This window comes from Ammodytes marinus (genome assembly GCF_949987685.1).
Source record: "Ammodytes marinus genome assembly, chromosome: 3".
Lineage (NCBI taxonomy): Eukaryota > Metazoa > Chordata > Actinopteri > Uranoscopiformes > Ammodytidae > Ammodytes > Ammodytes marinus.
Genome location: NC_137232.1, coordinates 32421736 through 32443806, shown reverse-complemented (window position 1 = coordinate 32443806; position 22071 = coordinate 32421736). Strand labels below are relative to the sequence as shown.

Genomic DNA, 22071 nt, shown 5'->3' with positions numbered 1-22071 from the left:
TTAACACAAAAAAAACTGAAGAAATGGTGTTTGACCCAGGTCATGTGGGGGACCACACTCTGTTACTTATTCAAGATGCTAACATTGCTCAGGTTGATTCGTACAAATACTTGGGCGTGCATATTGACAATAACTTATCCTGGAGTGTTCATGTAAATAGTGTGTGCTCTAGGATCCAGCAGCGACTTCACTTTTTACGAAGGCTCAGGGTGTTTGGTGTCCAAAGGAAGGTGATGCTGCTTTTCTATCGTTCGGTGATCGAAAGTATAATTCGCTATGCAATCTCTGTTTGGTTTGGTAATTTAACTGTGAAGTGGAAGACTCAAATCAACAGATTGGTTCTCACAGCATTGAAAGTGATGGGAGTGAGGGAGCACCCCACTCTCCAAGCAATATTTGAGGAAACAGTACTTAGACAGGCTAGGAAAATAATTGCAGACCCCTCTCATGTCTTACATTCTGAGTACGACCTGCTACCCTCAGGCAGACGGTACAGAGTCCCAGTTAAATGCAAGAAAAGATATTTGAACAGGTATAAATTTTCATTCATTCCACTATCCGTTACTCTGTTGAACTCAGGCCGTTAGTAGAATGCCATTTGTGGATCTGTATGTATGTCTGTATGTATGTATGTCTGTATGTATGTATGCACTTTATCATTGCACTGTCAGCACTTGTGTGCTAGGCACTGTATTTTTCTATATAGTATTCTATTTTTCTACTGTCTTGTTGTGTTATGTGTTATGCAGCAGTCTGTACGTCTAAGACAAATCTCCTTCGGGACAAAATAAAGTAATCTTGAATCTTGAATCTTGAATTTTAACGGATACAAATTTCAACAATAGTAATGAGATCTTCCGAACAGTGTCTGATATGTCAACAAAAAGTATATTACTAGTTCTTAAAAAAAAGTATACACAAATTATAAAATGACTAGTATAATCTTAAATTGCACCGTGTAAAGAAAAAATATTGGGTAAACTTTTTCTAACATTTGGTCAAACCTTTCAGCCTTTGTTAAACTCAAAAGCATTTAAGATAATTAACTGAAAAGCTGTATACAACAAATACATCTTGAATGTGAATATGTCACTCTATAGTTTAATTTACTGAAGCTACAATAAGGCACTGAACAAGCTGACACCTGTATAAACATGTCACGTAATAAGATCCTTAAATGGCAACACTGGTTACACTATTTAAAGCAACGATAAGGTACTACATGTAGATTAGATTGACATTTTCAACTTGTATTTTACGTCAGCCTTCAATTATTATCTCAGCAGAACTTTGATTTTCCTTTGGCACTCTTTAAATCAAAAGCAAATATAAGTGTCTACTGTGGAAAACAATTTAAAAGCACCAATGGTCTGAGTCACAGAAATATTTCACACTTACAAATTTTTTTTTTTTTACATTTCAGCACCGTCAATGGCAAGTAGGCCACTTTGGTCAGGTCATGGCAAACCTCACATTCACAGGTACAGGAGAAAGACACACGGCATTAGGTCCCTTCCTTGGTATCAAATAATGCACTATTCAGAAGGCCAGAATAGAAGATCTATGCTGTACAATCATAACCATCACCACCGGGGCGTTGCAATGAACTGGTAAATGCGAGGCAGATTGCCAAAGCCGCTGAATGCCGGGCTCAGATCCACACTGTCGGGTCCATCCGGGCAGGAGAAGGTGAAACGCTGAAGCAGAGACACCATGAAGAGGAACAACTCCATACGGGCCAGAGACTCTCCAACACAGTTCCTCTTTCCTGAGAAAAAACACAAAAAATAATAGTCAGAATCACTTTATTTAAATTCCACCACCCGGCCACCGGTATGACTGTGTGTGAATGGATGGAACCTGGAACCCTGTAAAGCGCTTTGAGTGCCTGGACAAGCGCTATATAAATCCAACCGATTACTTTATTTAAATGTACAGAAGTACATAGGAATTTGACTTGGTGGTACAGCGCATAAAAAAAAGAAAAAAAAAAGGAAATCAATTAAATAGATTAAAAAAAAAGGTCAGAAAGTGAGACAGTTTTAAGAATCATACTGACAGATAACATAGCATAACTGAGATAAATGATAAAAAAAATTAATTGAGTATGTGAAACATGGCAGACGGACATTTACCTGCAGAAAACGGAATGAAAGCAGGATTGTTCTTAAAGTTTCCGTTCTCGTCCAGGAAATGCTGCGGGTTGAAGGACCAAGGGGTCTCCCAGTGTTTCTCCTCCCGCAGCACAGAATGCAACAAGGGAATCACCATCGTATCCTGTTGGGACAAGACGGTGCATGAGATGGGACATTTTTTTGAGGGGGATTATAAGAGTGTGATATGTGTCAATAATTAGCAAGGATATTGATTTTAATGCATTTAAAAAAATTGCTATCTAAGATTTCTTTTTAAACTCAGATAATGCCTGATGTTGTGTCATATAGAAAAGTAAGTAAAAATAAGGTTTGATATTTTTTTTTTTTTTACAATTAGAAACAAAAACAATAGCAAATAATAAAAAAAAAATGCTGATTGAAAGTGGATTGGCTAATCATCTGTCTGGATAAAGCTACAAAGTTTATATGAAATACAATGAAAAAATATAAAACATTTCTGAATTGTTAAAACTTCACTAATGTATGTATACCTTTGGAATAGTGTAGCCCCTGAAAGAGACGTCCTTCAGTGTGTAGTGAGGGATGCTCATGGGCACAATGTCCATCATACGCTGCACCTCGTGGAGGACTGCGTCTGTAAAGGGGAGGGACTTCTTGTCCTCCATAAAAGGACTGCGTTCTTGTCCAATCACAGTGTCAATCTCCTGCTGCATTTTCTCTTCAGAATGAGGGAAAAAAAACAGTGAGTGCAAGAACTAACGTTTTTTTTTTTTTTAACACCGCCATTTTGATTCTGATGTATGTCTTGCATATATCAGAACTGACACTAAAACACTTGGACTTAGACTTTGAGAAAATAGTCCATTGATCAATGAGTAAATCAATCAGCCAAACGTTTTTGACATACGGGACATTTTTTCTCTTAAAAGGCCCAATATGTAACATTTAAAAATGTCTTCTCAAGTTATGATTCAAAACAGTAAGTTGAGATGGTTGAGCTGTGTCATCTCATGTTTATATTAGGACGCACATCAAAAATCTCACTTCCTATTAAATTGTTTCCGGAATCAAATGAACCGATTCCTTTACACTGAAAAATGTGTATTTCATGTTTTAAGCAATGGAGAAAGTTGGGGCGAACTCTAATGTTTCAAGTTATATAATATGCTTTGTTTTGGGAAAGTTACACAGTGAACTTTAAGTGAAGTACATGCAAGTCAAATTCAAAATACACAGCTTTATTAGGATAACCCAAAACCAATAATGTTATCTGTAAACCTACAATAACCTTGTAAAACACAGAAACAAAAGTAGGTTAAATTGTACTACTGACCCTGTATTTTGGGGTATCGGATCAGAACATTTAGTGCATATCTCATAGTTGAGCTAGTGGTCTCGGTTCCTGCCAGGAACAGATTCATAACCGTTGACACCAAGTTGTCATAGTGGAACTCGGTTGCCAGATTATGCTTTTCCTAGATGGACAAACACAGGACGTACGTTTAATGATATGACGCGATACACAAATACAAGATGCAGGATTGAAATTCAAGATGTTGCCCAGCATATTTGTAAAGCGGACTTTGAATGCAGCCTTTTTTTCATTTTATGGAGCAAGAAATGCTATGTACAGGTCTTTTTTTTTTTAAGATATTTTTTGGGCATTTTTATGCTTTATTGATAGTGCACAGAGACAGAGGTGAAATGGGGCAGAGAGGGGAGTAACATGCAGAGAACGACCGCGGGTGGGAATCGAACCCGCGTCCGCTGCTGGGCCCGGCCTGGGTGGGGGACGCCTTACCAACTGAGCTAAAGGCGCCCCCATGTACAGGTCTTTAAAGATGCATTTTCGGCACGTTTTTCTTAGGAAGATGTCTTGTAAATCAAACAATATATACACTTTTTTTTCTTTCTTTACTCTGTTGTTGTTTTGTTTGTTTGCTTGTTGTTATTTTTTTTTTAAATAAATAAAAATAATTATAGCCTACAAAAAAGAAGATGTTGAAATGCCCTGGAGGGAGCTGGTTAATGTAGTAAGTTGTGGAATACCTTAAATAAATAATAATAATAATAAATAAGTTGTGACATACCTGGTTGAGTCTAGTGAGGAAGCAGTCGATGTAGTCTCTGGGTGAGCTTGGGTTCAGTGTGTCTTGGTGTTCCTGGATCTTGATCATCATAAAATCTCTCAGCTTTTCAAAGTTGGCGAAGACTTTGTGATGTGGACCTGGCAGCATGTCCATCAGCCGAGGGAAGACGTTATACAGCTGTGGAGAGGAGGGGGAAAGGGCTATTTTCAATAATGTGTCCCATCATAAGAGTAGAAAGAGCCTGCTAATGTTTGATATTTGAGATGCTGCTTGAATAAAAAAAAAATCACAAATAACTCTCTAAAAAAAAGGATATTTGAAATATATATTCATCATTGAAAAAATTATACTTTCTGAACCTTGGTGGCTATACGCTTACGCTAACATTTAACTTTCTACTCTCTCTTTTGGTGAAACAAGAGAAAAGAAAAGAAAAGCAGATGGAAATTTGAACAGTCTATTTTGGTTGCCGAGAGACTGACACTTTGGAAAACACAACCAAATGAGGCAAACATCTTTACCACTTGAACACACACATTGTGCATTGCCTTTAGAAAAGAAAAACTGGGCAAATAAATGGACAAATTAAAGACAATTTGACAGTGGCAAACACAAAGCTAAGACAATGCTGCACGTCAAACACAACAACAGTAGTTTCCAGGAGACACAGAAAAAACTAAACACTTCCTTGAGCTTTTGTCAATTTGCACATTTCCCCCAGTCACTCTCTTAGCCCCGGTAGGGAAGTCAGTAATTGTAAAGGCATTATTTCTGACTATGTATGTATTAATTAAATACATTAATAATGTATGATATTTCTTATTGTACATTAATCATTTAATGTTACTTAACCAGAAGTTGCAGCATTTATGAAATTAACTAAATTAACTAGTCAGGTCCCCTCAATCAAAAAACATATCAAAGTTTGAATAATTTTATTGAATTGGTCTATCTGTGAGTATAAGTAGTAAGTATAATGCATTGCTTGGATCCCTTCAGAGTGAGAAAACTAGAGTCAATTAAGAATGTGTTTGGGAGGCACAGGCTCAGTGGGTAGAGCGTCCACCCCCCTCCCCCCCTGGGCCCAGGCCTAGCATTCGAATACCGCCCGGGTCAGTCCTCTGCATGTCTTCCCCTCTTTCAACACTGTCTCTGTCTCAAAATCTGTCTAATAAAGCAAAAATGCCAAAAAAAATATCTTAAAAAAAGGGCTTCCAATAGCCTGGAAATCCAGACCCTGATATCTTGAACGATAGAGGGTCTGGCCATGATCAATAGTAATTTCCAACTCAAGGGGCGGCACCTACTCGTGCATTTCAAATGCCACTGCACGCAGTTGGATAGCACTACAACCAAACAGAGCGATGCACAAGGTGACGTATTAAGCCCCGTTCGTTTAGCGAACAGCTGTTAAACTGTTAAATTAAACGTTTGCCATGGTCGGTCGGCAAAACAGAACATTCCACTTACTTGCTAATGAAAGATTTGAGTGCCGTCTTCCAAATCGTAAAGGGTCGAGGCCAAAGCAGTCTCAAACTCACACAACATATTCGCAGCCATCTTTGATGTTTACTATCACGGCTTCGACTTCGCATGCACGTCACTGTCGTCATCCGGTTACGTCCTCCCCAGAGCACCATACAAAGGGCTCTGGCCCATATTAGATAGAACCAATTGAAACGTGAGTCTGGATTTCTGGACTTTCTGAAAAAGCTTCAATGGAGAGTGTCCAGACCAACAGGCGCAGCAAATTTAATTTGAAGCGCCTAGTGGCAGGTCTGGGAATGCCAGGCTAGGCTTCCAGCTAAGCAGTGTTCTTTTTTAAAACGTTTTGTTTAAGGGTTATTTGTTGGCATTTTCAAGCTTTATTTGATAGTACAGAGTTGAAATGGGGAGACAGAGAGAGAGGGGGGATGACATGCAGTAAAGGTCCACGGGTCAGATTTGAACCCACGACCACTGCAACGAAAGGCCGGAGCCAATATGGTACGCACTCTATCCACTGCGCCACTGGAGCGCCCAGCAGTGGTATTTCTAACAACTAACCCACCCCCCACCGTGCCCATTCACCCCCCACCGTGCCCACCCACCTGCCCCCAGGGACCGCTGCCGAACTTGAGCGTATCTGCGATGATCCGCAGCAGAGAGTTGAACTGCTGGTCCTCGTAGCTGAAGCGCTGGCCGAACACCAGGCAGCATATGACGTTAGACACAGTGCAGCTCAGGAAGAACTGAGGGTCAAAGGGTTGGGCTGGAGAGAAGTGAGAAAGTGATCCGTATAAAGCTTTAAAGTGGTCATTAGTATGTAACAGCTTGCAACTGCCTTTGGTTTATACTGTTGTGTGCGACCATTAAACCATACACTTTATCATTTCTTAGCATTTAAAAAGGTGCAGTGTGTGGCTACTTTAGCTAAGGTAAATGTTGTCATCATCTAGTGGTGACAAATCCCGATTGTATGTTATATTTACAGGATGTCATTTTTTTGGAACCAATGTGTATGACCATTTTCTCTCCATTCTAGTGATCCAAACCACTTAAAAAAACACATGGGCACATTATTTGATATCTGTTAATAGAAAACACAATCTTTAGCAGAATGTATTTCACACTGTATGAAAGTTAAAAAAATATATAAAAATTTAAATACACAAGCCAAGCTTTGTGCATGTGTCTTAAACATACCAGTAAAGTTAAAATGTGACATGGCTTATTTACTGTTAATTTGAGCAAGTTGAATGTCCATTAATATTTGGTCTGTTGGTAAAGACTGTTTATATTAATTGATCTTTCGAGGATAAATAAAGGAAAAATGAAATATTTAGCATAGGAGAGCAAACATACAAGGCAAGCCCAGTCATGTCTCACATACAAACCTTTGGTACAGTCTATGCGGGCCACCAGATGCCTGCTCTCCTCTTGGGTCCACTGCTCCATGCCTTTGCGTCCCATCCCAAAGTCTCTGAGCGTTGTCAGGGTGAAACGTCGCAGCTGTCGCCAGCGCTCCCCGTTACTGACCCCCAAACCTGTGCACATAGAAATGGTTGAAATTAACTCAGAACAAATCTTCCATCCACATACGAAATTAATTATAGTCACTAACAACAAATAACATGATTCTGCTTGCATGTGTATATGTATGTGTATTTGTTTGTTGCTGGGATTTTAATATGTTACTGTAGCCTATCTATTAAAAATAACCACAAATTGACAATTTTTTCCCGGAAGGTTCAGAAAAATATGAAATATTTTCACAGAAGCTTTGGGATATATTTTACAAATAAAGACACAGATAACAACATTGTGGTCACAGGTGCAACATACTTAAAAAGTACAGAATAAAGAGGTCTTGGACCATGAGTGGCAGCCTTGTGTTGCACTCAAACACACTGGTAACACTTATTTTACCATATCCTCTGGTGGCTCTGAGCAGTAGAGGAACAGGTCCTCTGCCTGTGAAGTCATCAGCTTGGTCCACCAGAGCCTCCTTCACCGCCTCATATCCAACCAGTACCACTGTGCGCTGGCGGCCGAGGTACACCGTTAGGACAGGCCCCAAACTTTCACTCAGCTGGGGGGGAGGGGGGGGAGGGGGGGACAGAGAACACATTAGATTCTTGTGCAGACATGCAAGGTGTAAATCACAGTCGGCTACAGCAAAGAATAACATAGTTTGGTAACTTGAGAGGGGATATGCGAAAAGACAAATGTCAATTTAACCATTGACTAATAAAGTAACTTAACTTAGGGCATCCCTTCAGGTAATACAAAAGTGTGGGTCCATGTGCAGTATAGAAATGCCTCTATGGTGGGCTATAGTAAAAAAAAAAGTTAAAAAAAAGAAAAAAAAGAAAAAAAGAAGGTCCAACCACAGGCTTTTTTCCCCCAAAGGTCACACCACACATGCCCATTTTGTTACATTAGGGAAAGTGTGCAAGTCACTAAAACCAACAGGTAAAATACACTTGTTTGAACCATATATATAATATATAAAATAAAGATTTTATAAAGGGCACTTTTAGACACACTGAACAACACAGGGTGGGGACGTTCGCCCCCTCTGTGGACGCCACAGCAGCAAACTTTAAGCTGAACAGACATTGCCTACAGCTAAAACACATGGGAAACAAAATACATTCATATCATCACAGACTAGAATTCAAAGTTCTCACTCTCTCTTTCTTCTACGACGCTGAAGTTGGCAGCTGATTCGCAGCAGCCGATTCGGCAGTTAAGGAAAAGTTAAGGGATTCTTAAGGAGCGGCGAAGTGACTGATTCTCCGTTGTTTAACCCCCTAAATCGCTGCAGTAAAGCCACATTAATTAGTCTAGATTATCTAAGAGAGTCTAACCATTCTTTAAAAACTGTTTAAAATTGATTTAACCTTTATTAAGTTTGTTTAAAAGAAAGAGAGGGGAGATTTCACTGCTTTTTTTGCATCTGGACCACATTAGAACTGGTCCTGATTGAAAACCACTGCACCTAGACTCTTCAAATCTGGACTAGAATATCGCAGTGAGGCTATAGATTATATAAAACATAGTTTCTGATTTGTGAAACAATTTTTCTATTTGTGAAAATGCAATAAAGATACATTTCAAGGTTTTTTTGGGGTCCAGACTGCATTAGAACTGGTCCTGATTAAAAACCACTGCACCTAGACTTTTCAAATCTGGACTAGATTATCACAGAGAGGCTATACATTATAGAAAACATAGTTTTTGATTTATGAAACATTTATTTTATTTGTGAAAATGCAAAGAATGCACATTTTAATGTTTTTTTTTTGGGTACAGACCGCATTAGAACTGGTCCTGATTGAAAACCACTGCACCTAGCCTCTTCGAATCTGGACTAGATTATCACAGTGAGGCTATAGATTATAGAAAACATAGTTTCTGATTTGTGAAACTTTTTTTCTATTTGTGAAAATGCAAAGAATGCACATTTTAATGGTTTTTAGGGGTCCAGACCGCATTAGAACTGGTCCTGATTGAAAACCACTGCACCTAGACTCTTCAAATCTGGACTAGAATATCACAGAGAGGCTATACATTATAGAAAACATAGTTTCTGATTTGTGAATCTTTTTTTCTATTTGTGAAAATGCAAAGAATGCACATTTTGATGGTTGTTAAGGGTCTAGGCCGCATTAGAACTGGTCCTGATTGAAAACCACTGCACCTAGCCTCTTCAAATCTGGACTAGAATATCACAGAGAGGCTATACATTGTAGGAAACATATTTTCTGATTTGTGAAACTTTTATTCTATTTGTGAAAATGCAATAAAGATACATTTCAAGGTTTTTTTGGGGTCCAGACCGCATTAGAACTGGTCCTGATTGAAAACCACTCTCTGTGATATTCTAGTCCAGATTTGAAGAGTCTAGGTGCAGTGGTTTTCAATCAGGACCAGTTCTAATGCGGTCTGGACCCCAAAAAAACCTTGAAATAGATCTTTATTGCATTTTCACAAATCAGAAACTATGTTTTCTATAATCTATAGCCTCACTGCGATATTCTAGTCCAGATTTGAAGAGTCTAGGTGCAGTGGTTTTCAATCAGGACCAGTTCTAATGCGGCCTAGACCCTTAAAAACCATCAAAATGTGCATTCTTTGCATTTTCACAAATAGAAAAAAAGATTCACAAATCAGAAACTATGTTTTCTATAATGTATAGCCTCACTGTGATAATCTAGTCCAGATTTGAAGAGTCTAGGTGCAGTGGTTTTCAATCAGGACCAGTTCTAATGTGGTCCAGATGCAAAAAAAGCAGTGAAATCTCCCCTCTTTCTTTTAAACAAACTTAATAAAGGTTAAATCAATTTTAAACTGTTTTTAAAGAATGGTTAGACTCTCTTAGATAATCTAGACTAATTAATGTGGCTTTACCGCGGCGATTTAGGAGGTTAAACAACGGAGAATCAGTCGCTCCGCAGCTCCTTAAGAATCCCTTAACTTTTCCTTAACTGCCGAATCGGCTGCTGCGAATCAGCTGCCAACTTCAGCGTCGTCTTTCTTCTTCTCACCTTGAGGAAGGTTTTAAACGGAGCCTTTTTGTCCAGCTGCAGCACGTTTCCTATGATAGGCAGCGCAGAGGGTCCCGGAGGTAAACAATACTTACTACGGCTCCTCACGATGACCAGACAGAGCAAAACAATGAGCAAACCAGCGAAAAGCAAAGTGACAGAGAACTCCATAATGACAGCTGCTGCACGGAGGAAAATAATATCCAACTCCGCTTAAGTAGCCTATAAAAGCTTACTGAAAGTCTAAAGTCTAAAGCAACCTATTACACAAAAGTGCACACAATTGTCACTCCTCAACCTTTTGCCTGCAAGCCTCGCGTCACGTGACGTCAGTTTGGTCTGAATCCAGCAGATCAACTGGTTCTATGAGTAAGATTTTTTCTATCTTATAATATTGACATGTTTTAGGGTTTACCCAGAGGCTGCAAATGCTCAGAACAGTTTAATTTCCTGTGTGAGGAACGCCAGAAGGCTACAACAGATTAGTCTAGGAGGTAAACAACATTGACTTTTAACGCTACTTTTTTGCAGTGGCGTGCATAGCAAGGGGGCAGGGGAGGTTACTGCCCATGCTTATTTTTTTTTCTGGAGTAGATGTTTTACAGGAAAGCAATGGTCAATAACTTTGCGTTTGAAAATAACAATTTCTCTATACAAGGAGTATTTCAATGTTAGGACTTTATTTCGTAGTTCATTGTTTTACATTTTTGATACATTTGATATTCAATACCTTGGTTTTTATATACAAGTTTTCACAATGATATATGAGATAAACAAATAAGTTGTCAGATTACAAAATCTTTTATAAATACATTTTTCATATTTAGTCTTCCTGTCTGTCATATGCAGAATTACAGAATATGAAAATAAATATCTTTATCTTAACATGTACTTACACAATTCTTGTACAGATGTATTACCATTTTTATAAAAGGACTAAAAATACATTTCTATCATAGTAATACGTTTTATTTGTGTTATGCAATAAAGCATATGTTCACAGATAACACAGGAGCAATTCAAATGTATACAAAGAGAATATGTATATATGCAGTGTGTAATATGACATCATCAAGAAAGTTCTACAAAGTTCTAGAATGCAACACTCCCTGGGTAACCCCAACCCTTTAGAATAATAACAGAAGCTACAGTGGCCTTCAAGGACAAGAACAATTCTAAATTTTAAACGATGCACCTGATGACATTCCAACTATGACACTTTCAAGATGGCGGCACTAGGCCTTGGTCCAAAATATGCAGAAATATGGACATATATGAGACCCTTTCTAAGGGAAAACAAAAAAAATCAAAAAGAAATGTTCAGCTATTATGCTCTAAATTAAATGTACTTATGGATATTATAATTACTTTCTACAAAATCTGCTAGGAAATAGAACCCATAATTCTACACACTGCAGGTTTAAAGAGAAGCTGTTCCTTATATTTGAGTCTGACAGTACTGTATGCTTTACCATTGATGTAACAGCAAATATCAACTAAACACACACATTTTGTATCACAATAAAGCAATGTAAGTTATATAGTCATCATTGTGAGGGACATATATTTCTGCAGTCATCGTGCATGGCTTCCTGAAAGGTGTGTACTCTGTGTATAAAGGGCAGCCCCTCCCCAACTCTTGTTATTGATCAATTTTTGGGTTAGGGTCCTAAAATGTTTTGTGATGTATTTGTTTAAAGCACTTGTTAATACATTGTATGTGTTCATATTCATTGTTATGTCAAAGTGAAGGCTGGTGTTTTATATTAAGCTTTTGATCGCATTTCAATTCTGATCGTTGACTTTCTTCATATTTGATCTAATTCATTGTAAGCCCTTTTTTTCAAAAATAAATTCTACGTAAATTATCCCTCTTTCCTCAATCGCACCCTTTAATCCTGATCTCTCTCTCTCTCTCTCTCTCTCTTTCTCTCTCTGTCTCTCTCTCTCTAATGGCAGAGTGCGTACAAAATAAACATAGAATATGTTACATAACTAAACTGTCAACCACAGTCCAGTCCACAACCGTTTCCATCCACAACTGTTTACTTGGGCAGCGTGGCTTTAAAGGTGCAGTGTGTAGAATTTATTTGCATGTTTCTGAACAGACTTGGTAGAAATGGAATGAAATATGTTTAATAATAAGTACATTTTAATAAGCGTACAATCACTTGAAACGGTAAAAGGTTGTTTTTTATTTTATTTCCTTAGAATGAGCCTTTCATATCTACATAGGAGTGGGTCACCCAACACGGTGACCGCCAGTTTGTACTGCCATGTATCTACAGTAGCACAGAATGGACAAACTTAATGAACACGTGCATTTTCATATATAGTGGGTGTCCTGGGAAATGCACCTGTTGAAAGACAAAGAAAAAGTACTAATGCCACTGTAGCTAATCCGAAAAAGGAGGGGTTACCAACAAGGGAGCGTTGCAATAAAGAACTTTTACCACTTAATGCCACTACATTTTTATATATTACACATTATTGCGCCTACAATCTGGTGTTTGTTTACCCAACAAAAAGCAATAAGGTGAAGGTGCATTTTAAATAAACAGCAGTTACCTTTTACCTGTTGCTGTGCTGCTCCTGCCAACTCTTGGTTAGTTATTAAAAACAAACATTGAGATATAGACACATAAACGCTTATCACTGGGTGAAAGAGAGCAGAAGAGAAATCTGTTGAACCAAAGAAGACACACCGACAGACACACAGACAGACAGACAGACAGACACACAGACATACAGACACACACACACACACGCGCGTAAAGAGCATTATGGCCTATTTTGAAACGCTGATTTTGGCGGGGCTAATATTTGCTCTACTGTGGTTCTTGAGTGTCAGAAACACTAAGAATGCTCGTTTGCCTCCGGGACCCACAGCATTCCCTCTCATTGGCAACCTGCCACTACTGGACAAGAATGCACCTTTTAAAAGCTTCCTCAAGGTGAGGTTGGGAACACAGTTAAATGTCACTCTTCACAATGATTCCGGGTCATGTTATCAGAATTTTTATGCAAATTGCAAACATTATAATTAAATTCGTCCTAACTGCATGTTAACATTATTCGTCAATGATTGTACTCATTTTCATTTATCTCATTTAACCTTTATTCATACTCCTTTTCTTATTTTCCTATGGTCTGTTTTGTATACCTACCATCTGGTGCATTGCTGTCTGTCCATGTTCTCTCTGTCACTCTCCCTGAGGTTTATCAAAAAAAATCCCAGTTAAAGATTATTGCTGTTTTTTTTGGCGGGTTTTTCTTAGTTGTGCTTATGATCTTAGGGTCATATTGCGTACTAACTGAAGCCCACTGAGGCTAAATGAAATATTGGGCTACAGTATATTAAAGGGTTAGTTCAGGATTTTGGACCTAGGGCCTGATTCCCAAGTTAGCCTGAGTGTTATTTATCATTGGAGACAGTTTTCAACACATTTCATTCAGTCCTTCGAGTTGCAGAGTTGGCTCGTGCTAGGCTAGCGCACGGGATTGGGGTCAAACCTAGCCTGCTACTAAAACAGTCTTACCCACTCCACAGTACACCCGAGGCTAATCAATTATAACGCTAGACTACAGATGTAAATGTCTGTGTTGATAGAATAATTTTAGAAATAAAACCAACCTTGCATATTGCATTTTGAGAGACTCGGTGTGTCTCAGCAGCAGTGTTTATATGCGGCAGCGGCGGACTGATACCTAGGTTACCGGATCTAGGTATTTCACCTGCCGCTGTCATTGCTACAGACGCAGAGTAGCCTACAGTGCACGAAGGAATTTTATTAGCCTATTCAATAAACAAGATATGGCCACGTTTGGAGGACTTAGCGATGCGTCTGCTTTTGAAGATGATTATGAGGAATTTGTTGTATCCGCCAAACCGTACCTGTACGAGCCGGAATACACTGATGAAGAACTGGGAGAGATGGATGCTCAAAGGGCAGAAAGAGAAAGAGCGTCTTTAGAGACGGACAGCCCCCGCTGGAGCTGCAGTAGAGGACCGGGACAGAACAACGGGAGTTTGCAATTAGCCCAGCCAGGTACCTGTAGCTATACCATTAGCTAACGTTGTCACTCTCCAAAATGCATATGTCATCATCAATCTATCAGTAGGCTAACATTATGAAAGGGGCAAGCTATTAGCTAGAGTAGCCTACCAAAAGTTATTACCTGTTCATCAGTGCCTGTTGGTGCATCTGAAAGACGGATATGGCACCGCATTCGTTTTCAGGGATTTCTTATTGTTATTTTCTCGAAGTCGTCCGGTCTGAAATTATCGCTACAAATACATCGTTCGCGAACAGTTTCCACCGGTGTACTGATGTCCAAGCCAGCAGCAACAAGCCACAGTTGCGTCCTTTCTGGATCTTGCACTGGACATTTGTGGAAACTTTGTGGTGTCCATCTGTAGGGTTTATTTGTACAATTCCTGGATGCACACTGACGCACCATGTTGCCTAGTCGTTCGTTTCAGTTTCTGTCCCATGCTGCTCTGTTTACTTTCTGCTGTAGTGATTCGGTTACATAGCAAAGTAAAATTCCGCTTCTGCTGAGAAAGTAGTCCCTCAAAATGCGACAATTCATGCAATGCGAGGTTGTTTTTATTTCTAACATTATTCTATCAACACAGACATTTACATCGATAGTCTAGCGTTATAATTGATTAGCCTCGGGTGTACTGTGGAGTGGGTAAGACTGTTTTAGTAGCAGCTCTGCTTGACCCCAATCCCGTGCGCTAGCCTAGCACGAGCCAACTCTGCAACTCGAAGGACTGAATGAAATGTGTTGAAAACTGTCTCCAATGATAAATAACACTCAGGCTAACTTGGGAATCAGGCCCTAGGTCCAAAATCCTGAACTAACCCTTTAACAAAAACTGGTTTGAAATCATGTATTTTTCTAGTTTAGTGAAACCTATGGTCCTGTGATGACGTTTTACCTGGGCTGGAAGCGAGCTGTTGTTCTGATTGGCTATGACGCAGTGAAGGAGGCTCTGGTGGACCAAGCTGATGACTTCACAGGCAGAGGACCAGTTCCATTTCTGATCAAAGTTACCAACGGCTACGGTATAACACTACAAGACACAGCTTCATGTATTTGTATTTGTATTGGTATTTTCTTTTTTTTTCTTTTTTTTAGAAGGGACAGCACACATTAATAAATGAGCACCAGAGTTCAACATGTAAATGTGCCAGATTTAGCCATACAGTGCTAATGCTAATTTTCACCTGTAGTCCCTGGCAGGTTGATGGCTTAGAAGAAACATTAAAAAACTACAAACATACAACACAACACACAAGCACAAAACAAAATGCCACAAGTACCGACCAGTAAAATGTCACAACCACTATTCTAACATTATTCTGCATGTCTCTGTAGCTACAGTACATGGGCTTTTTCCTGAATGGATTTTAGTTGTTGATCATCATTTGTATCTGTCAGGTCTGGCTGTCAGTAACGGGGAGCGCTGGCGGCAGCTGCGACGTTTCACCCTGACAACGCTCAGAGACTTTGGGATGGGACGCAAAGGCATGGAGCAGTGGATCCAGGAGGAGAGCCAGCACTTGAAAGACCGCATAGACACATACAAAGGTATATAGGCTTTCACATGTTGTAATGAGATGAGAGCACACATTTCAGAGCGAATTACTTTGTCAAGTTAAAGCGATAGTGCGTAGCTGCTGTCGCCCCCCCTTGAGAAATTCTGAGTAATTACAACAACCTTCTGCTGTACGTCCAACTGAAACATTTTGTGAGCACTTTCTGAGCTCCTGCACCAGAGACAGCTTTGTGGAGCAGATATAGGCTTAATCAATTCTGTGTCAACTCGTTTGGCGATGGCTTGATTGAATGTAACCGACATTCATTTACAGGTGAAACTCGAAAAATTAGAATATCGTGCAAAAGTTCATTTATTTCAGTATTTCAACTTAAAAGGTGAAACTGATATGTTATATAGACTCATTACATGCAAAGTGAGATATTCCAATTTGATTATTATGGCTTACAGCTTATGAAACGCCCAAATTCAAAATCTCAGAAAACTTTAATATTGCATGAAATCAATAAAAAAGGGATTTTAAATACAGAAATGTCGGCCCTCTATAAAGTATAATCATCCATATGTACTTAGTGCTTGTTTTGGGCCCCTTTTGCATGAATTCTTGCCTCAATTCTAATTCATTTTTCCATGATATTCTAATAATATGAGTATCACCTGTATATGAAAAAGACTATAGTCAGTGTTTTTCTCCTGTTTTGTCCTCCCTTGCTCCAGCCAAGCCGTTTGACCCCATGTTCCTGTTGAGCCGCACCGTGTCCAACGTGGTCTGCTGCATGGTGTTTGGCCAACGCTTCACCTACGAAGACAAGGAGTTCATACGCCTGCTCAACATCATAGCTGGGGTGTTAAGGTTCAATAGCAGCCCTATAGGTCAGGTAAGGTGCTCTTTCTATCTATCTATCTATCTATCCATCCATCCATCCATCCATCCATCCATCCATCCATCCATCCATCCATCCATCCATCCATCCATCCCTCCCTCCCTCCCCCCCACAGATGTATAACATCTTCCCCTGGCTCATGGAGCATGTGCCCGGCCCTCAGCACACAGTCTTTGCTCAGATTGAGGAGGTGAGAGGGTTTGTGGAGCAGAAGATCCAGGAGCACAAGGACACACTGGACCCCAGCTCCCCCAGAGACTACATCGACTGCTTTCTCATACGAATAAATCAGGTTGGAATCAACTTCAGGATCATTTGTTTCGTTAAGAGCACTAATACATATAGGCCTATCTTATATTATCCTAAAAAGCCGTTGAACCCATTAAAATACATTTGTTAACATCACTTTGTTTGCTAAGAATACATTAGTAATTGCTGTAGCTGATTTTAAGAATATCTTGTTAAAAAAATAAAAGAATGCAATTACTCAAATGAGACTTTTACACAATATAATCTTGAAGTGTATTTGTGTTGATCTTAAAGCACTTTTACCACTTTGTCCTTTCAGGAAAAGGACAATCCCTCAACTGAGTTCCACTTTGAGAACTTGGTCTCTACAGTGTTTAATCTATTCCTGGCGGGAACAGAGACCACCAGCTCCACCATGAGATATGCTCTCAGTGTGCTGATCAAAAACCCACACATACAGGGTAGGTCCCCGCACTGAAGACACCATTATCTGATTTGTACATTTCTAAATACATCATCATAATAGAAATGAATAAACCTAAACCTGCCGAATAATAGCTTTCATAGGTATTAGCTTTGGGTGTTTATTTATAGTTTGAAATATATATTTTAATAGTTGATAGTTTAAATTTTTTGTTGTTGTTGTAACAAAATATATCAATTACTGGGTTATATTTTCTGAGTAATGTTAATACATATGCAAGCAATTATGCTTTATATTTAATATGAACATATGAGCAATAGGCTACATTCTATTTAGTTAGATACTTGGTCAATAAAATTATGTACGTGGATGGTTTTAAGAGTAAAATCATTTTGTTTACTAACAATGACGAATGGGTTAAATAAGTGTGTTCTTCCAGAAGCATCAAGTGTCAATCATGTATCTCATTACATTTTCTATTTGTGTAATATCTTTACTATCTGTATGACCCTTTCTGCTTTCTTCTACATTATCAATTTTTCTTTTTAATCAAATCAAATCTAATAACAGTAAAACTACTTTTTGCTTTTTTCCCCTCTAGAGAAAATGCATGAAGAGATTGACTCAGTGATTGGACGTGAGCGTTGCCCTAGAATGGAGGACAGGAAGTCCCTCCCCTTCTCAGACGCTGTCATACATGAGGTGCAGCGTTTCCTGGACATTGTCCCGCTGGGCATTCCTCACTACACACTACAGGACATCACATTCAGGGGCTATTCTATCCCCAAGGTATTCATGATATCGTATTCCTTGAGAAAAAATGCACTTTAACTGTATATAGTATAGTTTAGTATTACTGGTATAGTGGCTTGTAACACAGTAGCATTTATTTGTTGTCTGTTTGTCAATATTGACTTTGTATTTCTATAATAATAATAATAATAATAGATCAAATTTATATAGCGCTTTTCCCAGTGCTCAAAGACGCTTCACAAAAGCTAAACAAAACAAACAAACAAAACGTAACGTTTAACGGTTAAAAGCAAGGGTGAAAAGGTGTGTTTTTAGGGCTGTTTTGAAGGAAGAAAGAGTGTTGGTATTGCGGATGTCGTTGGGTAGGCCATTCCAGAGGGCGGGGGCGGCTGCAGCAAAGGCTCTATCTCCCCAGGACCGGAGGTTGGTCCTGATGGGGTGGAGGAGGTTGGCATCTGAGGACCTGAGACAGCGGGTAGGGGTATGGCGGTGGAGAAGGTCCGAGAGGTAGGGGGGGGGGGGGGGGGGGGGGGGGGGGGGGGGGGCAGGTTGTTGAGGGCTTTGAAGGTGATGAGTAATATTTTGAAATCAATCCGGTATTTGATGGGAAGCCAGTGGAGGTCTTGGAGGACAGGGGTGATGTGGTCTGAGCGGCGGGTGAATGTGAGCATATGGGCTGCAGAGTTTTGAACATATTGCAGTTTATTAAGTAAGTGTTTTGATGAGCCGTATAGGATGGAGTTACAGTAGTCAGGGCGGGATGAAATGAATGCGTGGACCAGAGTTTCAGCGGCTGAGAGTGATAGGGAGGGACAGAGACGAGTGATGTTCCTGAGGTGGAAGAAGGCTGTTTTTGTAATGTGGTTTACATGGGGGAGGAATGAGAGGGTGGGGTCAAGGATGATACCTAGGTTGCGGATGTGAGTGGAGGGGGTGACAATGGAACCATCAATATTAAGTGAGAAGTCCTGGGTGGAGCGGGTGAGGGAGTTTGGGCCAAGGATAAGGATTTCTGATTTATTGCAATTTAGTTTGAGGAAGTTGTGTTGCATCCAAGTTTTGACATCAGTGAGGCAATGGGTAACACTTTACAATAAGGTACACAACATTGTAGTAACTACTATGTAGTAACCTATGTAGTAGGTAATGCATAACTATGTAGTAGTTGCTAAAACAAAAAAAAATTATGAATTAGGTAATACAAAAATATAATATAATATATAATATAAACGTATAATAGTATACGTCAATTTTTGAATGTACAGTATTTTGGTCAAATGTTATTGATCTAAAATGTGCTCTGTACATTTGAATTGAATTGAATTGAATTGAATTGAATTGAATTGACACTAACATGTCTGAATAGGACACTCTGGTGATTCCCTTGTTGCACTCTGTGCTGAAAGAGGAGAAGCAGTGGGAGACTCCTGGCTCCTTCAACCCGCAGCACTTCTTGGACCAGAATGGAAACTTCAAGAAAAATCCTGCTTTCCTACCGTTTGCTGCAGGTAAGACACAGTGCTATGTTAGCTAAGGAAAAAACATTGTTTTTTAAAAGACCCCAGTCCCACTCTGTTTATATATTCTGTCTGCATGTTATTTTTCTTGTGTTTGTTGTCCATCTGTTAATGTCTGTCGGTGTGCAGCCCATAACTATACTTGTGATATGAAGAAGAATTTCCCTTTGGGGACAATAAAGTCTAAATAGGCAAAAAGTTATTGGTAAAACAGGAACCTTTTCTGAAAAATGTCCTACCATTAATGTTTTTGTTTTCGTCCATGCCGTACACCATTGTTTTGCCGGTTATTATTTGAATATGTTGTGCTCCACACCATGTACTATGGTCGAGAGCCGTAAATAAATAAATAAAATTAAATCAAAGTCTAAAACCATCCATTGGGTGTCTCTGTCTCTCCCCAGGAAAGAGAGCGTGTGTTGGGGAGTCTCTGGCGCGTATGGAGCTGTTCATCTTCATAGTATCTCTGCTGAGAGACTTCACCTTCTCCTGCTCTGAAGGGCCGGACAGTATAAACCTGGAGCCAGAGTACAGCAGCTTCGCCAACCTGCCCCGCCGGGGACACATCATCGCCACACCTCGCTGAAGATCCAAGAGATTCAACATTCAACAAACACACACACACACACACACACACACACACACACACACACACACACACACACACACACACATGTCGAAGTGTCCCTGGGCAAGACACTGAACCCCAAATTGCTCCCGATGGTTCAGAAAGCGCCTTGCATGGCAGCTACTGCCATCGGTGTTTGAGTGTGTGTATAAAATGTGTTAAGATATGTAAAGCGCATTGTGAAGCGCTTTGTGACCCTGGTCTGTGAAGGGCGCTCTATAAATAAAGCTTACTTACTTACTTACACACACACACACACACACACACACACACACACACACACACACACTCTCACTCTCTCTCTCTTCCTTTTGATGTATCGCCGGGGCAACATCATCGCCACGCCTCGGTGAAGGATTCTAGATTCAAGAGATTCAACAGTCAAAGTCAGCTTTATTTGTCAATTTCTACAATATGCTCCAGACATACAGAGGGATCGAAATTCCGTTTATCTCCGACCCACGGTGCAATAAAAACAAAAGGATAAAATTAGGTAAAATAATATAGGTAATATTTACAATAAATACATTCCTGCTTCCCCTTATATCTTTTTCTCTCTCTCTCGCTTTCTCTTTCTTTTAATGTATTCTCATCTTTTGATTTTATTCTATTTTCAATTGTATTAATGTAGGGGAGGACGGGGGAATGTGAGACATCGGGTATCTAGGACACGGAACACATTTTTGGTCATTTGAGATATATGTTTTCAAGCCCCTCTCATTTCACCTTGGCCATGAAAGAGAGGACCTCATGGTAATGTTGTGAGCATGTTTTTTTTTCACAAAAATGTCTTTTTTGCATGTAAAAGTAAATTTTCTTGCTGTCAGCTTAATCGATTGTTGTGCCTAATCAAATTGATTCAAGTAGAAAAACTTATATCACACATGTTGATGAACTACCAACATATGAAACCATGTGATGATGATAACTGAAGATTAGCCTGAATTGCTGAGAGAGGTAGTTTTCTCTCAAATTGTGGCAGTGGGGTAAAGTGAGACAAATGCTGTGGGGTAAAGTGAGACAGTCAGTGCGTTTACATGCAGACTCATAATCGGGTAACTAAACAAATAAGACTTCAACAGGACTTTTAAACTGCATGTAAACACCTTTATCCGATCTACTTCGCACACAAATCGGCACAATAACGGACAAGAGAAGTCAGATAAGGACACCTAGATAACTCGTTCATTGTCGGCATTCTCTCTGCATGTATACAGGGATCGGACATCGCATATCGGAGTTTGCTTCTGCGCCTGCTCGAGAATCCCTGCAGAGGATTTCACAAGGAAGTGGAAGGAGACAACGTAAAAAAATAGTAGGGTTATTGCATAGATAGTATATAAAAATATAAATAAATATGTATATATATTAGGGCTGACAAAATTATCGCGTTAACGCAGGGTGATTAATTTCTGGAATTATCGGCGTTAATTTTTTTAACGCATTTAACGCATGTGCAGAATGATCCGCCCCGTACATCCCACCGGCTCTGTACTACAGTCACTCTATAGTTGTGGCTGACCCAGGATCAGTAGCTGCGCGCAGCCAAACATAGCAGCACGTTAGCCCATGCCGTGTTTTAAGGTTTTAAACTGCCGCGGGTGACAGTTGATGTCGGGAGCAACAGGAGGAGAAACATTGTCCGCTCTGTTCAGAGCCCGCGAGGACACAAACGTCTGCAGTTTTCAGAGGTGTGTGTGATCAGACATCAACATAACGTCGGCTTCCTGGCACACATGAACAGTCCCCTAGGAAGCGGTCACGCGTACAAACGCACGCATGCGGTCGCGCGTACAAACGCACGTGCG

The 22071-nt window shown here is 39.7% G+C and overlaps 2 protein-coding genes across 2 annotated transcripts; one reads left to right on the top strand and one right to left on the bottom strand.

Annotated features, from left to right (window-relative positions):
* Window positions 1–1094: 1094 nt before the first annotated feature.
* On the bottom strand, window positions 1095–10436 carry LOC307248699 (cytochrome P450 2F3-like). The gene is made up of 9 exons (XM_080025155.1): window positions 10240–10436; window positions 7616–7778; window positions 7084–7233; window positions 6298–6458; window positions 4208–4384; window positions 3451–3592; window positions 2648–2835; window positions 2136–2277; window positions 1095–1768 (listed from the first exon to the last, which is right to left on the bottom strand). The coding sequence occupies exons 1-9, from the start codon at window positions 10408–10410 to the stop codon at window positions 1584–1586; spliced, it is 1479 nt and encodes a 492-aa protein (XP_079881281.1). The 5' UTR covers window positions 10411–10436; the 3' UTR covers window positions 1095–1583.
* A 2586-nt stretch (window positions 10437–13022) lies between these two features.
* Window positions 13023–20221, top strand: LOC307248465 (cytochrome P450 2A10-like; the record flags this gene model as incomplete). The annotated part of the gene is made up of 9 exons (XM_080024861.1): window positions 13023–13193; window positions 15152–15314; window positions 15691–15840; window positions 16526–16686; window positions 16808–16984; window positions 17261–17402; window positions 17967–18154; window positions 19485–19626; window positions 20040–20221. 9 exons carry the CDS (start codon window positions 13023–13025, stop codon window positions 20219–20221), a joined length of 1476 nt encoding a protein of 491 aa, XP_079880987.1.
* Window positions 20222–22071: the final 1850 nt, after the last annotated feature.

Coding starts and splice junctions, on each gene's coding strand:
- LOC307248699 (XM_080025155.1), bottom strand. CDS start 10,410: ATGGAGTTCTCTGTCACTTTGCTTTTCGCTGGTTTGCTCATTGTTTTG. Junction 4,385..6,297: donor GCAGCGGTCCCTGGGGGCAG/GTGGGTGGGCAC, acceptor TCCTCTCCACAG/CTGTATAACGTCTTCCCTCG. Junction 2,836..3,450: donor CCGATACCCCAAAATACAGG/GTCAGTAGTACA, acceptor CTCATTCTGAAG/AGAAAATGCAGCAGGAGATT.